The sequence below is a fragment of the Salmo trutta genome, chromosome 17, assembly GCF_901001165.1.
Source record: "Salmo trutta chromosome 17, fSalTru1.1, whole genome shotgun sequence".
Lineage (NCBI taxonomy): Eukaryota > Metazoa > Chordata > Actinopteri > Salmoniformes > Salmonidae > Salmo > Salmo trutta.
In genome coordinates, this window is record NC_042973.1 from 23,231,808 (window position 1) to 23,252,148 (window position 20,341).

Sequence of the window (20,341 nt, forward strand, 5' to 3'; positions counted from 1 at the left end):
TATAGGTGACCAGGGGATTCTCTCTACCACATGAGAATGCCTCCGTGGAGCTCATACAGGTAGCCATGCAGCTATTTTGGCGGTTCACAATATCGGCCATATGGATGTGGAATGCGAGTGGAGGAAGCCAGCCGTGCCCAACCAGGTGCCATCAATGGAGGACCTGTACCCGGCCAAAGACTACAACCCTCTGTCCTGAGATCCCACAGAGGAGGATCTTCAGTGGCTAAGGAACCGTCTCTGGGGCAGGTTCAGTGGAATGGCATGTCTCCTTGAACCTGAGCCAGAACAACTGCTACCCTCCCCGTCATCCCTTTCTGTACCAGACATTGTTCAAAAAACAAGGGCACCTGGGGCATGCAGGCATCCTGGCTGTCATGGCGCTGTCGGTGGAGCAGCAGGAGGCTATATGGCAGGCAACAGTTGGACAGCGCACCAACTGCAACTGGCACACAATGAGGAGAAGGTTGACGGCCAGCAAGTATGAATCTGTGGTTAGGGCCAAGAGCATTACTCCATCGCTGCTAAAAAGGGTCCTCAGATCACAGTCGTTGGATGGGTTGTTGTCTGTAATGTGGGGCTCAGATAACAAAAAGGAGGGCATCAAGGCATTCAAAATGGCTATAGGGATGGATGTGCAGGAATCAGGGCTTTGGGTCACAGGGTCTGGGATCCTGGGTGCCCCACCAGATGGTCTGGTGAACACCACAGCAGTGATGGAGGTCAAGTGTACCTATGGTGCAAGGGACCTTACCATTGAAGAGGCAGTGAAGTCAAAGGATTTTCTCCGTGAAGACCATCCTTACTGGCACCAGGTCCAAGGTCAGCTCCACATCCCTGGAATGGACACCTGCTTCTTCGTTGTGTGGACCCCCAAAGCTTCCATCGAGCATGACGACCTCTAGCAGACTCATATTGCTCCTCCTGTCAGTACCTGTTTTCGGGAAGTGAATGGTCCAAAAATATTCCACTTAGTTCAAACACACACACACACACAAGGCTCCCAGAATAGGTTAGAATATATACAGGTTTTGCTCAAAACTTTACCATGGGCACAGTGGGAATTTATATCTGTGATGTTTCTTACCCCCTGTGTCTTACTTGCTGAAGGCAAGTAGCAGTTTCATCCAGGAGTACAACACGATTCACATTGCATGTTATCATGGGCACATTGGGAATTTATATCTGTGATGATTAAATTACAGTACCAGTCAAAAGTTTGGATACACCTACTCCTTCAAGGGTTTTCTTTATTTTTACTATGTTCTACATTGTAGAATATTAGTGAAGACATCACAACTGTGATTCCATAACACATGGAATCATGTAGAAACCAAAAATGTGTTAAAAATACTATTTTAGATTTTAGATTCTTCAAAGTAGCCACTCTTTGCCTTGACAGCTTTGCACACTTTTGACATTCTCTCAACCAGCTTCATGAGGAATGCTTTTCCAACAGTCTTGAAGGATTTCTCAAATATTCTGAGCACTTGCTGGCTGCTTTTCCTTCACTCTGCGGTCCAACTGATCCCAAACCATCTCAAATTTTGACTTCCACCGGTGTAATGTCCATTGCTCGTGTTTCTTGGCCCAAGCAAGTCTCTTATTATTATTGGTGTCCTTTAGTAGTGATTTCTTTGCAATAATTCAACCATGAAAGTCTGATTCAGACAGTCTCCTCTGAACAGTTGATGTTGAGATGTGTCTCTTACATGAACTCCGTGAAGCATTTATTTGGGCTGGAATCTGAGGTCCAGTTAACTCGAATGAACTTATCCTCTGCAGCAGAGGTAACTCTGGGTCTTCCTTTCCTGTAGTGGTCCTCATGAGAGCCAGTTTCATCATAGCGCTTGATGGTTTTTGCAACTGCACTTGAAGAAACTTTCAAAGTTCTTGAAATTTTACGGATTTACTGACCTTCATGTCTTAAAGTAATGATGGACTGTTGTTTCTCTTTGCATATTTGAGCTGTTCTTGCCATAATATGGACTTGGTCTATCTTCTCTATACCACCCCTACCTTGTCACAACACAACTGATTGGCTCAAACGCATTAAGAAGGAAAGAAATTCCACAAATTAACTTTAACAAGGCACACCTGTTAATTGAAATGCATTCCAGGTGACTACCCCATGAAGCTGATTGAGAGAATGCCAAGCGTGTGCAAGCTGTCATCAAGGCAAAGGGCGGCTAATTTGAAGAATCTCAAATGTAAAATATATTTAGATTTGTTTCAAATTTTGTTGGTTACTACATGATTCCATATGTGTTATTTCATAGTTTTGATGTCTTCACTATTATTCTACAATGTAGAAAATAGTAAAAATAAAGAAAAACCCTTGAATGAGTAGGTGTGTCCAAACATTTGACTGGTATTGTACATCTTACCCCCAGAATGAAAGAGTACATCACTTCCAGCAGATCTCCTTGCTGAGGGTGGTGTTGATCGTGCACTGCTTCTCGTGGGGTGAGCCTGACGTTCCGCATTTCAAGCCTCATGTCTAAAACATGGGGAAAAGGGGACATGAAGTCAGAATTTTGATGCAGCTACAAATTCAATGTTTTACACAATATTGTATCGTATTTGATGAGTTATTGACCTTTCTGTCCACAGGCTCGATGTGCTGTAGTCTCCACAACTGGACGCTCATGCTCGGATCACCCCGGCACAGGACGTCCATGCATCAGATGGTCCAAAGGATGTTCTGTTGGACTGGAAGACAAAGATACATTTAATCAATGATGGATATTTTTCAATGCCGTATCAACATCTTTATCTGGACAGAAAATGCATTGTTTATCATAACACAAAACCCCCTTGGACAATGTGACAAGTGGTCCATCAACACCCAGTCCTCATGCCTCATTGTTTTTTCTTGTTACCCAATCATCAGTCTGGATCTTCCACTTGTGCCACGGTGGATGAGCTTCCTTTTCTGGTAAATACAGGGCCCTTTCTCTTTCCCACCAGAAAATGGCAGTTGCAGACCCAAGTGTTGTCACTGGGTTTCCGGTCTGCCCATCTGAAAGATAAAAAAATAAAAGTTACTTTTACTGGCTAAGTTGATTTCTAAAATGTTAACATCTATATTAAAATACCATAGCCCACAGATTTGACCATAGTAACGGTAAAACAGACTGGGTTTTGGTCTATCTGCACATCTAAAATCCTACTATGTGGATTGGACATTTCTGCTGGGATGGAGGAATTATATGGAACGCTCAACTAGATGATCAGGACAATTTTAGGGTACTATTTGCCTGAAGAGGTGAAGTATTGCGATGAGCTATACAACGGTACTTCTTATTCTAATTCTCAAGAGGAAAGTTAAAACCGTCAGCCGTGAAGTCAACAAAAGGGACTGACATGCAGGGATGTAACATAAGGATTTTGGGCACCGGCCAGCCGACCATAATTTATTTCTACATTCAGGTCCTAAATCTGTGGCATGCGATGTTTGTAAAGGCAAAATTTCACTGCTGTGACAGGCTAGTTTGGCACATGTTCTACTAAGTATTTCACTGCTGTGTCAAAAGTTCTAGCCTCGGACTAGCTTAATTCCATCCCTGCTGATATGTATAACTGACTTCACAGGTCATTTGGTTCGTCATGAGCAGATGCACTCATGGAACAAAAACGTTTGTGTTTTGTATGGGGAAAACATTGAGCCCACAACTCCTTTTTGTGAGCTAGCTAGCCAACTTTAGCTGATGTAGCTAACTAGTCAACCAACGTGCCTAACTAGCTAGGTCACCTGGTGATATTTAGCTAGCGAGCTAGTTAACATTAGCTCACCGTTCGTGTAGTCAGACTTTTAAGTGGTGACATGCTAGCTAACCAACTATCTTTTCCCTGGTGCTGGCCTAATGTTAGCGTGTAAGTCTGACTACACGACTGGTGAGAACGTTAACTAGCTAGCTAAATATCCTTTCCGGGTGGGCTAACGCTAGCTAAATCCAAATCAAATCAAATGTAATTGTCACATACACGTGTTTAGCAGATGTTGACAAAAGTACACGTCCAGATAAAGAAAGATCTCTTAATAACAAGGGGTTAAATATTTTAACAATTTTCTCTACAATAGGAGAGACATTTTAATTGGCTCTTTCTTTCTGATCTTTTCAAACTTTAATACAAAAATATGTGATCACATATTTTACAGGAATATTACATGTTGAGCCCTGTAAAAGTCTACAAATAAAATAAAGCCGTCTTCCATAATGTGCTTATTGTAGTCTATCAAGTCCCATACTAGTCGGATATTATTACATATACCGTTTAAGTGGGAAGTTTACATACACCTTAGCCAAATACATTTAAACTCAGTTTTTCACAATTCCTGACATTTCATCCACGTAAATATTCCCTGTCTTAGGTCAGTTAGGATCACCACTTTATTTTAAGAATGTGAAATGTCAGAATAATAGTAGAGAGAATGATTTATTTCAGCTTTTATTTCTTTCATCACATTCACAGTGGGTCAGAAGTTTACATACACTCAATTAGTATTTGGTAGCATTGCCTTTAAATTGTTTAACTTGGGTCAAACGTTTCAGGTAGCCTTCCACAAGCTTCCCACAATGACTTGGGGGAATTTTGGCCCATTCCTCCTGACAGAGCTGGTGTAACTGAGTCAGGTTTGTAGGCCTCCTTGCTCGCACACGCTTTTTCAGTTTTGCCCACAAATTTTCAATGGGATTGAGGTCAGGGCTTTGTGATGGCCACACCAATACCTTGACTTTGTTGTCCTTAAGCCATTTTGCCACAACTTTGGAAGTATGCTTGGGGTCATTGTCCATTTGGAAGACCCATTTGCGACCAAGCTTCAACTTCCTGACTGATGTCTTGAGATGTTGCTTCAATATATCTATATAATTTTCCTGCCTCATGATGCTATCTATTTTGTGAAGTGCACCAGTCCCTCCTGCAGCAAAGCACCCCCACAACATGATGCTGCCACCCCCGTGCTTCACGGTTGGAATGATGTTCTTCGGCTTGCAAGCCTCCCCATTTTTCCTCCAAATATAATGATGGTCATTATGGCCAAACAGTTCTATTTTTGTTTCATCAGACCAGAGGACATTTCTCCAAAAAGTCCGATCTTTGTCCCCATGTGCAGTTGCAAACCGTAGTCTGGCTTTTTTAATGGCGGTTTTGGAGCAGTGTCTTCTTCCTTGCTGAGCGGCCTTTCAGGTTATGTCGATATAGGACTTGTTTTGCTGTGGATATAGATACGTTTGTACCTGTTTCCTCCAGCATCTTCTGTTGTTCAGCATCTTCTGCTGTTGTTCTGGGATTGATTTGCACTTTTCGCACCAAAGTACTTTCATCTCTAGGAGACAGAACGCGTCTCCTTCCTGAGCAGAATCACGGCTGCGTGGTCCCATGGTGTTTATATTTGCGTGCTATTGTTTGTACAGATGAACGTGGTACCTTCAGGCGTTTGGAAATTTTGGAAAACCAGACTTGTGGAGGTCTCCAATTTTTTTTCTGAGGTCTTGGCTGATTTCATTTGCTTTTCCCATGCTGTCAAGCAAAGAGGCACTGAGTTCAAGGTAGGCCTTGAAATACATCCACAGGTACACCTCCAATTGACACAAATGATGTCAATTAGCCTATCAGAAGCTTCTAAAGCCATAACATCATTTTCTGGAATTTTCCAAGCTGTTTAAAGGCACAGTCAACTTAGTGTATGTAAACTTCTGACCCACTGGAATTGTGAAACAGTGAATTATAAGTGACATAATTTGTCTGTAAACAATTGTTGGAAAAATTACTTGTGTCATGCACAAAGTAGATGTCCTAACTGACTTGCCAAAACTATAGTTTGTTAACAAGAAATTTGTGGAGTGGTTGAAAATTGAGTTTTAATTACTCCAACCTAAGTGTATGTAAACTTCAGACTTCAACTGTATGTCTGCCCTTCATAAAACCAGACTGGGTATCATCAATTGGTCAATACCTTTAAGTATTTCTGCAAAGATGGATGCAAGTAGCTTTCCATCATTGTTCATTAATGTGATTGGTCTCCGATTTTCTAACATCATAGGATTTTTGTTTGGTTTGGGGATTACAGAACTGAGGCCTTTTGTCATAGAAACAAGCAGGAACCCTAAATCAATTGCCTCCTTAAAGACATTACATAAAAATTCAACAATATCCTAATGAAAATATCTATCGAATTCAGGCCATCATTCGCTGGAGATTTTTTATTTTTATTTCATTGATTGAAATAAATTAATCACAAGACATACAGTATTGAAGTCTTCATCTATGAATATTGCATAGTATTTGACAGAGTCTAGAAAAGCAGACATCAAATGAAATTGTATTTGTCACATGCTCCGAATACAACAGGGAAATGCTTACTTACAAGCCCTTAACCAACAATGCAGTTTTAAGAAAAATACCTACAAAAATAAGAAAGAAAAGTAACAAATAATTAACAATATATACAGGGGGTATCGGTACAGTCGAGGTAATTGAGGTAATATATACATGTGGGACAGGCATCACTAGTAGGACAGACATTACTGGTGTAAAGATTACCATAGATTTCTGAAACATATTTAGAAATATCTTTGAGGTTTTCGTTTTCTTTGCAATCTATATTAAGCTTATTAGTAGAAGAAAAATTGAGATTTTTTTCTCTAAATTGTAAAAATGTTGACATTTTTTACCTTCCTCCAACCATCTTCTTTTTGATCATACAAATGCCCTTTTGCTCTCTCTTTGTACATTCAGACCATTTCTTTATTCATCAAGGTCCTCCATAGAGATTAGAGAAACTATTTATTGCCTCAATCTTTTAAATTCAGCAATTTATTTACCTTTCTTCATGGCTGTTTGTCTTATTTCATACTGGATTAATTCCAAATATTGTCCATAAGATTTACATTTTCTTGTATAATATCTTTGGAATCCATCTTTAAATGATCATCTTCCAACAGCCTACTATTGAGTTTCCAATAACTCCGATTTGGTTTATTAACTTCAGATCCATTAATATTTACAGATAAGAATATAACTTTATGATCAGTAAGAATTGATGATTCAATGGATAGCTTGCTTGCAGTGTTATCTAATGAATTATAAATAAACCAGAAATTAATTATTGACTGGCTGGACATGCCCTTGTTACACAAGGTGAAGTCCTTTTTATCTGATATTTAGATCTCCAAATATCAAATAATCCAAGAACAAGACATAGATTATTAAACTCAGGATTAACCATGCTGGCTCTATTAGGAGGGGGATATCTGTCACATCACATTAGACACAGAATTAAAATAAATCTCCACCTAAGATAATTTGGATAACCTGAAATACACCTTTAACTATTCATCTCTTCTTCAAATTCTTGAAATAACATCCTGTTGTTTTGTTTGTTTTTGTTGCATAGATATTCCATAATAAAATATTTCACTGTTCAAATTAACCAACGTCCAGAGTGGTGAGTCTTACTACTGATGACCTTCCCTTTAAATGCACCTCTTAAAACTGCTACACCTGCAGAGTGGTTGTTGCCATATGATAACCAGATATCGTTACCCCATTGATTTTTCCAAAAAGCTAGATCGGTAGAACAAGCATGAGTCTCTTGTAGAAAGTATAAGTCTGCATTAAACCGTTTGCAATACAGGAAAATAGCCTTACGTTTGAGTAAATTACGAATACCCCTGACATTAATTGAACAAAGAGATATAGACACAAACTTCAACCAACAACCTTATGCTAATATAAGCTTTTCCTAAGGATATGTAACTCAGAAGGATTCCCATCCCATTTTTAACCCAGCCTTTTTCATTCTTTTTCATTCAAATGTTTGTGTAAACCCATTTCATGAAGCTCCCGACAAACAGTTATTGTGCTGACTTTGCTTCCAGAGGCAGTTTGGAACTCGGAAGTGAGTGTTGTAACTGAGGACAGACGATTTCTATTCGCTACGTGCTTCAGCACTTGATGGTCCCATTCTACATTTGACATTTTAGTCATTTAGCAAGCGCTCTTATCCAGAGCGACTTACAGTAGTGAATACATTTCACAAAAAAAAATGTTTCTTCCCTGTACTGGTCCCCTGTGGGAATCGAATTCTGTGAGCTTGTGTGGCCTACCACTTTGCGGCTGAGACGTTGTTGCTCCTAGATGTTTCCACTTCACAATAACAGCACTTACAGTTGACCGGGGCAGCTCTAGCTGGGCAGAAATTTGACGAACTGACTTGTTTGAAAGGTGGCATCCTATGACGGTGCCACGTTGAAAGTCACTAAGCTCTTCAGTAATGCCATTCTATTGCCAGTGTTTGTCTATGGAGATTGCATGGCTGTGTGCTCGATTTTATACACCTGTCAGCAACGGGTGTAGCTGAAATAGCCAAATCCACTCATTTAAAGGGGTGTCCACATATGTTTCTATATATAGTGTAACTTAATTAGTTACACAATGTATTTGTGACAAATCATTCACTAAACCATAAACCTCAACTAAGTCCTGCAATAAATAATGTGGAAATTGAGCAAGTTGAGGAGACTAAACTGCTTGGAGTAACCCTGGATTTTAAACGGTCATGGTCAAAACATATTGATACATCAGTAGCTAAGATGGGGAGAAGTCTGTCCATAATACAGAGCTGCTCTGCCATTTTAACAACACTATCAACAAGGCAGATCCTACAGGCTCTAGTTTTATCACACCTGGACTACTGTTCAGTTGTGTGGTCAGGTGGCACAAAGAGAGACCCCGTAAAATAATTACAATTGGTTTAGAACAGGGCAGCACGGCTGGCTCTTAACTGTACATAGAGAGCTAACATTAATAAAATGCATGTAAATCTCTCATGGCTCAAAGTGGAAGAGAGATTGACTTCATCACTACTTGTTTTTGTAAGAAGTGTTGACATGCTGAATGCAGCGAGGTGTCTGTTTAAACTACTAGCACACAGCTCGGACACCCATGCATACCCCACAAGACATGTCACCAAAGGTCTCTTCACAATGTGGTCACCCCACATGTAATCAGTTACTCAACAGTAACTTTGTAAACCAATGTGTAATTTTGTAATTTGGGTGTACTATCCCTTTAAAATAAAATTGTTTAAGTTATTTTCCTTTTATACACTTTGTTTTTATTTCAAGTAACCCACAGCAACTCCCAGAAAGAACTCGGCCGTGTTTGCTTGTTCTCTCTGTGTGAGCAACTTTCAGCGTCAAGGGTGGACGTGATATTTCAAACATCAGATCAGTGCGTTTATGTATTGGGTGCCCGGAAATTTATCCAAATAAACACAGCTTGATTCAACTTGGGTGGGCAGACTTATCAACAGACTAATTCTATAAACAAATGTGGGAATAACCAAGAACACCATTGGCTGGTAGGCCTACGCAGGGGACACGCGGGGAGAGAGCTGGGGCTTTCGGCAATGAAATTTTAATTAATGTGGGTGGGCTGAGAACACAAGCAGTGTTTATGATAGACAATTTATTTTCCAATGAAAAGTCAACATAAAACATGTTAAACAATTATTTAACATTGTTTGACTCATGAGGCAGAGACACTGTGGGAGCCCATCATTCCAAGAGCAGTTCTCTCCACGAGCTGAAGTTCCTTGGGAAGCAGATAGCGTTCCAGCATCATGAGCATTTACCACAGCCGAGTGCTTGGAGTGCCACCCTCGGCGCTCAATTTCCCCAATTCGTCTCTGATTTACTTGTATGGAGGCGACGGCGGTACCATTCTTCCCGCTTTGAGCTTCGTCCCAACTCGGCAGGAATCTCTGCAAAAACCTCCGTACAGCTACATTGCACTTATCGCTATGGCCATCAAGAGCGCACCAGACAAGCGCGCAACGCTGAGCGGCATTTACCAGTTCATAATGGACGGCTTCCCCTTTTACCATGACAACAAGCAGGGCTGGCAGAACTCAATACGCCACAACCTCTCTCTAAACGACTGTTTCATCAAGGTACCGAGAGAGAAGGGCCGTACCGGGAAAGGCAGTTACTGGACTTTGGACACCAAATGTCTAGACATGTTCGAGAACGGGAACTATAGACGGAGGAAGAGAAAACTAACTACTCTCAAGAGGAAAAGAGGTCCCGTCTCCACGAACCCGTCAGGATCTAACGTTCCAGCTGATGCTCACCTGAGGAGGATGGGTAGGCCTATGTCAGCTGGAGATTGGGCTTTGGTGGGCGCGGAGGTGGAACAACATCATAGACATTTCGAGCAACGCAGTTTAGATGTAAAACATGTTCTTGGTGAGTTCAACAATGTTGGGATGCAGCAAAGTGGGTTTGTCCATGGCCAAAAATGTAATGTGCAGAATCAAATCCAAACTGAATCCACGCAGGACATGTATGGCACACAATCAACTGACGCGCGACACGGTCCAAGGTGCATACCCGTTCAGGAGCACAGGGTCTGTTTGGACACAGCGCATCTGTCAGGAGCGTCTTCCCTCCATGCGAGTGAAGCAGACAATAGTAGACTAGCCTTTGATGGGAGGGAGAATGGGCCTCCTATCCTGTCCGGTTGCACGGAGAACTTGAACTCATCTATGCTGTGTAGAACAATGGAAATTGTACCCACTGTCCCTAGCAGAGCAACGGACAAATCCAAAGGTTTTAGCATAGACAGTATCTTATCAAAAAAGGGGAACCAAATGCACAAAAGCAGCGTTGGTGTAACAACAGAGACAGGCTTGTACCCCCAAAGTCACCAATTCAAGCTGATGGGATTCCCGCTTTGCCCTTACTTATCGCCCACGTGCCCTGAGAAAGTTATACATTTTAAATAGGCAGAGTGATATGCAATTTTTTATAATATAATGGGAACATCTAAAAATATATATATATATATATTGCAAGGTATTACGCGCGAGTGTCACCATTTTGGTACAGTGGGAAGAGAGAATATGACTTCGACAATTATCTTTTTCAGGCGCCAATAAAATGATTGTGATTATGGTTATTATAGGCTAACTTCTCTTCCGAAGTGCAGCTGCGCATAAAATACCATTGCAGTTCCTCTTTCAGTTGATTTATCGTCATGAGAGAACAGTTAATAAAAGCCCAAGTGTACGGATGTTGTTTTAGTAAATGTAAATGTTTAGGAAAACTATGGTTTATATGTAGGAGCTCTGAGCTTGTCATCTGAGTGTCTGCCATTTGACTGTTGTGTGTGTTATATTCTGTGCTGCTTCTCAGATGTTGAATTTAGATGTTAAAGTGAAAATAGTTTTTTAGAAGGTAGCTGAAAAAAACTTCTGTATAATTATTATTTTTTATTTTTCCATCTTGAATGTAAAATAAAAGTGTAATAAACAAAAAAAATACATTGCAAGTCAGCTTGATTTCATTCCATGAAAATAGACAAGTAAATTGAAAAGAAAGGACAGTACAAAGTAACACATTCAATCTTAGCCTATTAAACTTAAAGATCATTACAGTCATGTACTCTTTATTATAAATCTTAGCCTATTAAACTTAAAGATCATTACAGTCATGTACTCTTTATTAGAAATTGGGTGGTTTGAGCCCTGAATGCTGATTTGCTGAAAGCCATGGTATATCAGACCATATACCACAGGTCAGGTATTACAAAACATGTATTTTTACTGCTCTAATCACCTTGGAAACTAGTTTATAGTAGCAATAAGACACCTCATGACACCATTATCTAGGCACTCCGCATTGCATCGTGGTTAAGAACAGCTTTTTGCTGTGTTATATTGGCCATATACCACACCCCCTCGGGCCTTGTTGCTTAAATATAGCCCTGCAGCTGGTTTTCAATGTTCTTCCTCATAAACAGATTTACACCTTGGAATAATAAACCAAAATTCTGAAGGGAAAAGTGAAACATTTTTAATAACCCTGCACTACATACTACATCAGGATTAGAGCTATGGGCACTAGTAAACATGCATTTGTTTATCAGTTAAACAAATTCCCCATTGCAAAAAGTGCTGTTAACACAAATACTGAATCAATCAGAGCATTGCCATCTGTTTCCTTGAGGCCACATGTGATTTACAGTGAATGAAAGTTGTTATGGTATTGAACTGTAAAGTTTCATACTGTATAAATAAGCAGTGGGTTTGTAGGGGTTTCTGTGACACCTGCATGAAATCAGAGCATTATAGACAACATGATCATGAAATATCTGACAAAAAAACTCAGACTTCTAAATATAGCTTACATTTATATTCCTCTGAAACCTTCACTGTAGACTTTGAGAGTGCAAATCAGGAATGCCTGTAGAAATAAATAAACTTCCCAACATTTCAGGAGAGGAACTCACAATCACAAGAATTTCCTGTGTATAGGATTATTTTGGTCAGATGTGTAAATAAAACCTCATGCTGAAAATCTCAGAGGAGAAAAAGAGTTTGCATTCCCTAGCCTGCTCAGCTCAAATGGTCATCAGCCCATTTAGGCTTCAGCTCTATGGACAAATTCTGTAGGACCTTCTGTAAGACACCGTGGCTCTGCTAAACTGACGATCCTCAACAAACAAGAACTAAGCATCTGAAACAACATAATCTTTGGAAGAATGTCTTTGATTAAATGTGCTGCACACAAAATGGATCCCTTTCCTGAATTTTATGCATTTGATTAAAATTTGACAATCTTCCTTCTCAATATTATTCTAATTTAAATATTGTGACTAAGTAAATGATTAAAAACCAATTTCAGTTCACATCTAAACCCACTTCTACAGGTCTGAGATACCACTCCCTAAGATAATGACTTCTAAGCCTTATGATCAGCATATATTACAAATAATTTCTAGTCTCTCTAGAGCAAACTCCTCAACCAACAACTGTAAGGGGAGAGTGGTGATCTTGAGACAAACATAACAGTATGGCTGAATGTTCTAGTGCCACCCAGTGGCTCAACTGTTCAACACTCTGGTCTCTATTTCCAAGGCACACAAATGCATGATCTATTGACCCCTCTAAGTGTTTGATTTAAAACATGATCTATATTTAAGCTCCAGCACCAACATGTAGTCCTTTCATTCTTATCTATTTTCATGGGAAACAAATCTGAAAGCTCTCTGTGTCAATAACTTTTCTCTTCAATGAGATGAATGCTGTGTTCCCGGTGTGATATTGCCGATCTACCCTCTACTACCAACTAGACCAATTGCAATAGCGCACAATGTCAGTCTAAAACACTAATGACTGTCAATTTCTTTCTCAAGACCCAAACTGTAGGTAATCAGGTCAGCTCACTGAATCGTGTGGATTCAGTAACCCCTAAAATCAACTGTTGGCTACTCTGTTTCCTCTGACCAATTGCCAGACCACCTACGAGGAAGAGACTCCATGACATCATTCAGTGGGACAAGGCCGCAGTAGTCAAATGGAGGGCTGTCAGGGAAGATATATGGGTGGATGAGAGGATTTTTAGTGGTGAATGGTGGGGTAATGAGGCATATATCGTAATGTAGGTTTAAGGGTGTGGTTCACACTCACAGCTCTATGAATCGAAGTTGAATCTCCTCACCATAATTTGTTTGAGATTGAGTTGACAAGGCTTGATGAATCAGCGTGGGTTCAAATAAACAGTGAGAGAAATAGAGCCTGTATAGGAAAGTGTCATCACTTTCATGAACAATCAGATCTCCATTCTGCAATAAATCATACCATTTAAAACCGCTAGGTTCAAAAGGGGTTTCATCTACATGTTTATTATATTTGTTCACTCTCTAGATATACCAACTACACTTGTCCAAATACATACTCAGCACAAGGGTATGGGCGGCCGTGATGAAGATTGATGGGCCCGCTGCAAGGAGCATTAGCTGCTAATCAACTTATGTTTCCTGGCACACAATTTTATATGTCATTATCTGCCTCAGATATCCACATGGCCTATGCATGCTGCTGACCATGTAGACACAAATGCACGTATTCTGACATGCAAACACTGAGCATGGATTTGACACACATTCACTACAATGACACATACAAACAAACAAAACTCTGTTTTAAAAATGCTCTCAGATGACAGTTATCTTTCCATCAAAACACAAAGCAGCAATATCACAAAAATATAGACATAAAACCTTTACTCTTCTTGAAAATTATACTGAAGGCTTACCGCAATAAAACCAACACAAATGGACCCACCTACAAAGATGGTAAATGGCATGATAACATCTGTGGAAGCATGAAAATATGACTTTGAAGAGAACAGCAAAACGCGTTGAAAAACATTTGATAAGACTCTTTCACTTCAGTACGTGAGGAAGCCAAAGGCTGTGTGTGAACCGCATACAGCTGCAAACCAAGTGTGTACATTTAAAGTCCTCTCTCATTAACCCTGTCTGTACTTAAACTGGGTACCAACATCCACAAAACAGTTTCAGTTTCTAGGATACTTTGGAATCTTTGGCTCTACTTCTACAGGCCCTCTTTACCAACTATCAAGATGAACAATTGAAATAGTCACAGAAGAATTTAAATGGATTTATTTTATATAATTTCTTTAAATATAATTTTTAAAACATACAATCTACCTGCAGTGAAGCCGCACAACATTTACATTACATTCAGTCATCTAGCAGACACTTCCATCCAGAGCAACCCACAGGAGCAACCAGGGTTAAGTGCCCCGCACATCAACAGATCTCCCACCAAGTCGAATCGGGGGACCCGAATTAGCAACCTCTCGGCTACTGGCCCAAGCTCCCAACCGCCAAGCCACCAACCATCCAAGATCCCCCCACAGTTCCCCCCCCCCCAAGAGCTGCCCCTCAACCATCCAAGACCCCCTTACAAGAATTCTGTACAATAGTTTTAGCTGAAAAGCAAAGTCTTGAATTTTGCAACGTTTTATATATAAAATCATACACCCTGTTCCATGGAATCGGTACATCAAAATTCTCCTCTCAGCTATTTTGCAATCTGTATGGCACAGCTGTCAACATCCTGGTCCTCAAATAAAATTGGTATACTTTCCTATTTATGCTATTTTTGTTCTTCCGACAGTTTTGATCCTTTATATTGGGTAGACAGAGCAGTTCCCCACCTCCTCCCACTGCCACCTGCCTCCTCCATTTTTGGAGTAGTGCTGTAATCGATTGGTTGTAATCTTGGATTGAGCAGACCTTCCCAAACAATTCCAATAGCTCCATGAAAGACATAAATCTACCATTCCAATTTCCAATATAATTTAAAAACAAAATACCCTTTTCAAACATAAATTTTTCCCATAAACACAGGTATTTTATCAACCAGCACATTTGAGTTCAACCATAATATTTGTTGCAGTGTTGTAGTACTCAAGACCGGTCTTGAGACCACATATTGAGTGTCTCGGTGTCACAGGATCCAACGAAAGTGGCGCCCCTCCTCGGTCGGGCGGCGCTCGGCGGTCGTCGTCGCCGGCCTATTAGCTGCCACCGATCGTTGTTTCTGTGTCTTTTAGTTTTGTCTGTCTGTTCCGCACCTGTTTTGTGTCTGTCATTAGTGGGGGCTATTTAATGTGTGTTTTCAGTTGGGATTTTGTGCGGGATTCTTTATTGTCTACGTTGTGTTACCGCCAGTTTTGTCGAGGGATTTACCGGGCTGCGCTCCTTGCCTTTTTGCGCCTTGGAATTATATTTTGTGTTTTATGGGCGCAGTTAAAAATACGTGAACTTTGTATAGCGCCCTGTGCTTTTCGGCGTTTGTGTGTGTCAGTTGTATTAAAAGACACTCACCTCCAGCACCTCTGTCTCCTGCATTTGATTCCGCCTATCCGCCAGTCCAAATCAGACGTCATTCTGGGCAGGTGGGGCAGAGCCTCATCTGTTTTGAGCCCCACCTTTGTGTGTGTGTGTGGGGTGTTTGCCTGTTTTGCATGTTATTTTTGCATTAACGTGTCAAATCAAATCAGATTTTTCACATGCTCCGAATACAACAGTTTTAGACCTTACAGTGAAATGCTTACATACAAGCCCTTAACCAACGATGCAGTTCAAGAAATAGAGTTAAGAAATATTTACAAAATAAACTAAAGTAGAAAATAAAAAGTAACACAATATAATAACAATAACAAGGCTAAATACAGGGGGTACCGGTACCGAGTCACTGTGCGGAGTATAGGTTGGTGACTGAAGTTTTTTCGGGGCCTCCTCTGCTTGGCCGCAGTGATGTACTGAGCCATATGGATTACCCTGTGCAGCGGCTTGGGGTTAGATGCCGAGCAGTTGCATGTCAGGCGGTGATGCTACCGTTCAGGATGCTCTTGATGGTGAAGCTGGAGAACTTTTTGAGGATCTGGGGACCCATGCTGAATCTTTTCATTCTCCTAAGGGAGAAAAGTGTTGTCGTGCCCTCTTCACAACTGTCTTGGTGTGTTTGGACCATGATAGTTTGTTGGTGATGTGGACACCAAGGAACTTGAAACTCTCAACCCGCTCCACTACAGCCCCGTCGATGTGAATAGGGGCGTGTTCCACCATCCTTTTCCTGTAGTCCACAATCAGCTCCTTTGTCTTGCTCATGTTGAGGGAGAGGTTGTTGTCCTGGCACCACACTGCCAGGCCTCTGACCTCCTCCCTAAAGGCTGTCTCATTGTTGTCGTTGATCAAGCCTACCACTGTTTTGTCGTCAGCAAACTTAATGATGGTGTTGGATTCGTGCTTGGCCACGCAGTCCTGGGTGAACAGGGAGTACAGGAGGGGACTAAGCACGCACACCTGAGGGGCCCCCGTGTTGAGGATCAGCATGGCAGATGTGTCGTTGTCTACCCTTACCACCTAGGGGCGGCCCGTCAGGAAGTCCAGTTGCAGAGGGAGGTGTTTAGTCCCAGGGTCTTTAGCTTAGTGACAAGCTTTTTGGGCACTATGGTGTTGAACGCTGAGCTGTAGTCAATGAACAGCATTCTCACATAGGTGTTCCTTTTGTCCAGGTGGGAAAGGGCAATGTGGAGTGCGATTGAGATTGCGTTATCTGTGGATCTGTTGGGGCGGTATGCGAATTGGTGGGTCTAGGGTTTCTGGGATGATGATGTTGATGTGAGCCATGACCAGCCTTTCTAAGCACTTCATGGCTTCCGACGTGAGTGCTATGGGCGGTAGTCATTCAGACAGGTTACCTTTGCTTTCTTGGGCACAGGGACTATGGTTGTCTGCTTGAAACATGTAGGTATTACAGACTCGGTCAAGGAGAGGTTGAAAATGTGTGAAGACACTTGCCAGCTGGTCAGCGCATGCTCTGAGTACATGTCCTGGTAATCCGTCTGGCCCCGCAGCCAGGTGAATGTTGACCTGGTCTTGGAGAAGCAGTATATCCTTCGTCCAATTCGAGGTGAGTAATTGCTGTTCTGATATCCAGAAGTTATTTTTGGTCATAAGTGTCACACCCTGATCTGTTTCATCTGTCTTTGTGCTTGTCTTCACCCCCCTCCAGGTGTCGCCCATCTCCCTCATTATCCCCAGTGTATTTATACCTGTGTCCTCTGTTTGTCTGTTGCCAGTTCATCCTGACAATTCTGCCAGCCCTGACCCCAAGCCTGTGTGCCGTTCTGTACCTCCCTGACTCTGACCCGTTTACGAACCGCTGCCTGTCCTGACCCCGAGCCTGCCTGCTGTTCTGTACCTTATTGACTCTGCCCTGGATTACAGACCCCTGCCTGACTTTGAGCTGTTTTTTTGCCTGCCCCCTGTTTGGGTCAATAAACATCTTTGACTCTAGTGCTCTGCATCTGGGTCTTATCCTGAGTTCTGATAATAAGAGATGGTAGAAGCAACATTATGTACAAAATAAGTTACAAACAATGTTAGAAAACACAAATTATGTCACCTTACATTTCAAAAGTGCTGAACAAATTGTTATATTGACTATATCTGTCCTAGCTTGCTCATTAATGTCTTAATTTAAATGACGGATTGCCTCTTATTCACTCATTATGCCATAGTTTGTACATCTCAATTGTCAGAAGAAACCACATTTGTTTAAGCAAGTCAGCCATTTCAGCTATGCTTTTTTTTAAAGACAGTAAATGAGGCTGAATGAAATGTTTCACTGCAAGACTAGGCTCCGCTGATAGCCAAGTGTAGCAGTGATAAGGTGTTGGGACTGCTGTTGGGACAGTTTTATGTAGGCCCTAACAGTTTGTCGGCACCGTTTGTCACCGTTATAGGGCAATTAATGTATTGTTTAGTGTTGTGTAGTGGCTTTACTGGCATACATCTAAAACATTTGAGTTTTACCCACCAAGATTTACATGCTAAAATCGCCACTGCTCCGTCTTGTCTCGGTGTCAGATACATTTGTACTCAGTCTTGACTCAGTCTCAGACAGTGAGGACTAGTAATTTCTTCCCGAGACCAGCTGAGTAAAGAACCTCATAATGATCAGCTTCCATTCAGTTTGCGCATAAAACCTCTTTGCCAGGCCAAATATGTAGACCTACACTCCTTTCTTGAAACATTAATACAATATCGTAACAGCCTGGTGGACAGAGGCCCACCAACTAGGGAACCAAGCCCTGACAGGCCCACCCAATGACCTTGATGTGATTTAAGTATTGTTGTGGACTTAAACCATACATTTTTTATGTTTTTTTCTATTTAAAAAAAAAGTGTGATTTTGAGAGTGAAAATCTGATAAATCCATAGGAAACATTTCCTTCATTTTGCGGGCCATTTGGGAACTTTTGGGCAAAATTTGAGTATACACGCTTCTCCAGGCACCACTACACCACTGCATAGGGGCGATGGAAATATCGCAGTCACATACAGCATGATGTTAAAAACTTCTTAAGGCTAGGCGTCTCGCTAGCGGGACACCGGTGACAACATCCGGTGAAATTGGAGGGCGCGCAATTCAAATAAATAATCGTAATGTTAAACATTTATGAACATACAAGTATCATATCGTTTAAAAGCTTAAACTCTTGTTAATCTAACTGCATTATCTGATTTACAATAGGCGTTTACATCGAAAGCATACCATGCGATTGTTTGAGGATGGCGCCCCACAACATATTTTTCAAACCAGCACACGCTTCATAAAATCACAAATAGCGATGAAATAAATCACTTACTTTTGAAAATCTTCCTCTGTTTGCAATCCCAAGGGTCCCAGCTACAACGTGAATGGTCGTTTTGTTAGATAAAATCCTTCTTTATATCCCAAAAAGTCTGTTTAGTTGGCGCCATCGATTTCAGTAATCCACTTGTTCAACATGCAAACAAAGGAGTCCAAAAAGCTACCGCTAAACTTTGTTCAAACAAGTCAAACTACGTTTCTATTTAATTTTCTATATAATATTTCATACGGAAAGAAGACTGTTCAATAGAAAAGTAAAATTAGTAAGCGCGCGTCCTCTGATGTTGTTCCGGGACTCTTTGTAACAATGAACAAAGACTGTTGACATCTAGTGGAAGCCATAGGAATTGCAATCTTGGAGCTGGAATTATATTGAACCCATAGCTTTCCATTATAAGAGTCTGGGAGCACAAAAAAAAAATGAGGGTTGGTTTTTCTTTGGATTTTTGCCTGCCATATCAATTGTGTTATAGTCTCATACATTATTTTAACATTTATACACACTTAAAAGTGTTCTCTATCCAATGCTACCAATTATATGCATATCCTGGCTTCTGGGCCTGAGTAACAGGCAGTTTACTTTGGGCACGTCAGTCAGGCGGAAATTCAGGAAAATAGAACCTTGCCCTAAGAAGTTTTTAAGACATAATAAGCCAGTAGGTCCCAATCATAAGAACACAAAAATACAACCATTAAGCATTTCCCAATCAAAATTTACAACTATTAATTCCCATTGCAAAAAACATTTCATGTTTAGCACAGAAAGTAACCGGTGACCTAAAGTTTAAAGTGGAACTGATAGCGTTTTAACTACTTTGCAGATATGAAACAAACATACAACCATAATATCAGTCAAAAATATCAAATTCCCAGTTCATGCTACAAAACCAGTTTTATATGAGGTTTTAAAAATAGATTATATTTGAGCAGTGGCGGTTCTAGCTTGGCTCCCTGGGTGACCCCCCCTTCCTGGGTCAACCTACCCCCGCCCCATCTCATACTTCTGAGTGGGAGGACCTTCCCAGGCAGTAGCCTGCCTAGCTCACAAACTAGAATCAGGGCGCCCACTCCGACAAGGTTAATTGACCCACAGTCCCGCACGGTGACATGATATCATTGACGTGACGTGCAAATGAGCGATAGAAAACCGATCGCGCAAATGTCACCATTAGGATTTTTTTTGTGCAGGCCCCGTGCCGCCCCCGGCAAGATGCCGCCTATACCTAAATCCGCCACTGTATTTGAGTCAACTTTCCATGCCGTACCTCAGGCTTTGTTGGCAGAATAGATGGA

At 41.1% G+C, this 20,341-nt stretch overlaps 1 protein-coding gene and 1 long non-coding RNA gene across 2 annotated transcripts; one reads left to right on the top strand and one right to left on the bottom strand.

Annotated features, from left to right (window-relative positions):
* Nucleotides 1-212: 212 nt before the first annotated feature.
* Nucleotides 213-2,689, bottom strand: LOC115151903 (uncharacterized). The gene is made up of 3 exons (XR_003867386.1): nucleotides 2,600-2,689; nucleotides 2,388-2,500; nucleotides 213-934 (listed from the first exon to the last, which is right to left on the bottom strand). It is a non-coding gene; the product is annotated as an uncharacterized LOC115151903 (long non-coding RNA).
* Nucleotides 2,690-9,561: 6,872 nt separating this feature from the next.
* LOC115151904 (forkhead box protein I2-A-like) lies at nucleotides 9,562-11,340 on the top strand. The gene has a single exon (XM_029696232.1). It carries the CDS (start codon nucleotides 9,632-9,634, stop codon nucleotides 10,793-10,795), a length of 1,164 nt encoding a protein of 387 aa, XP_029552092.1. The 5' UTR covers nucleotides 9,562-9,631; the 3' UTR covers nucleotides 10,796-11,340.
* Nucleotides 11,341-20,341: the final 9,001 nt, after the last annotated feature.

Bases quoted from the DNA above. Each gene is read 5' to 3' on its own strand.
- LOC115151904 (XM_029696232.1), top strand. From the start codon at position 9,632: ATGAGCATTTACCACAGCCGAGTGCTTGGAGTGCCACCCTCGGCGCTC.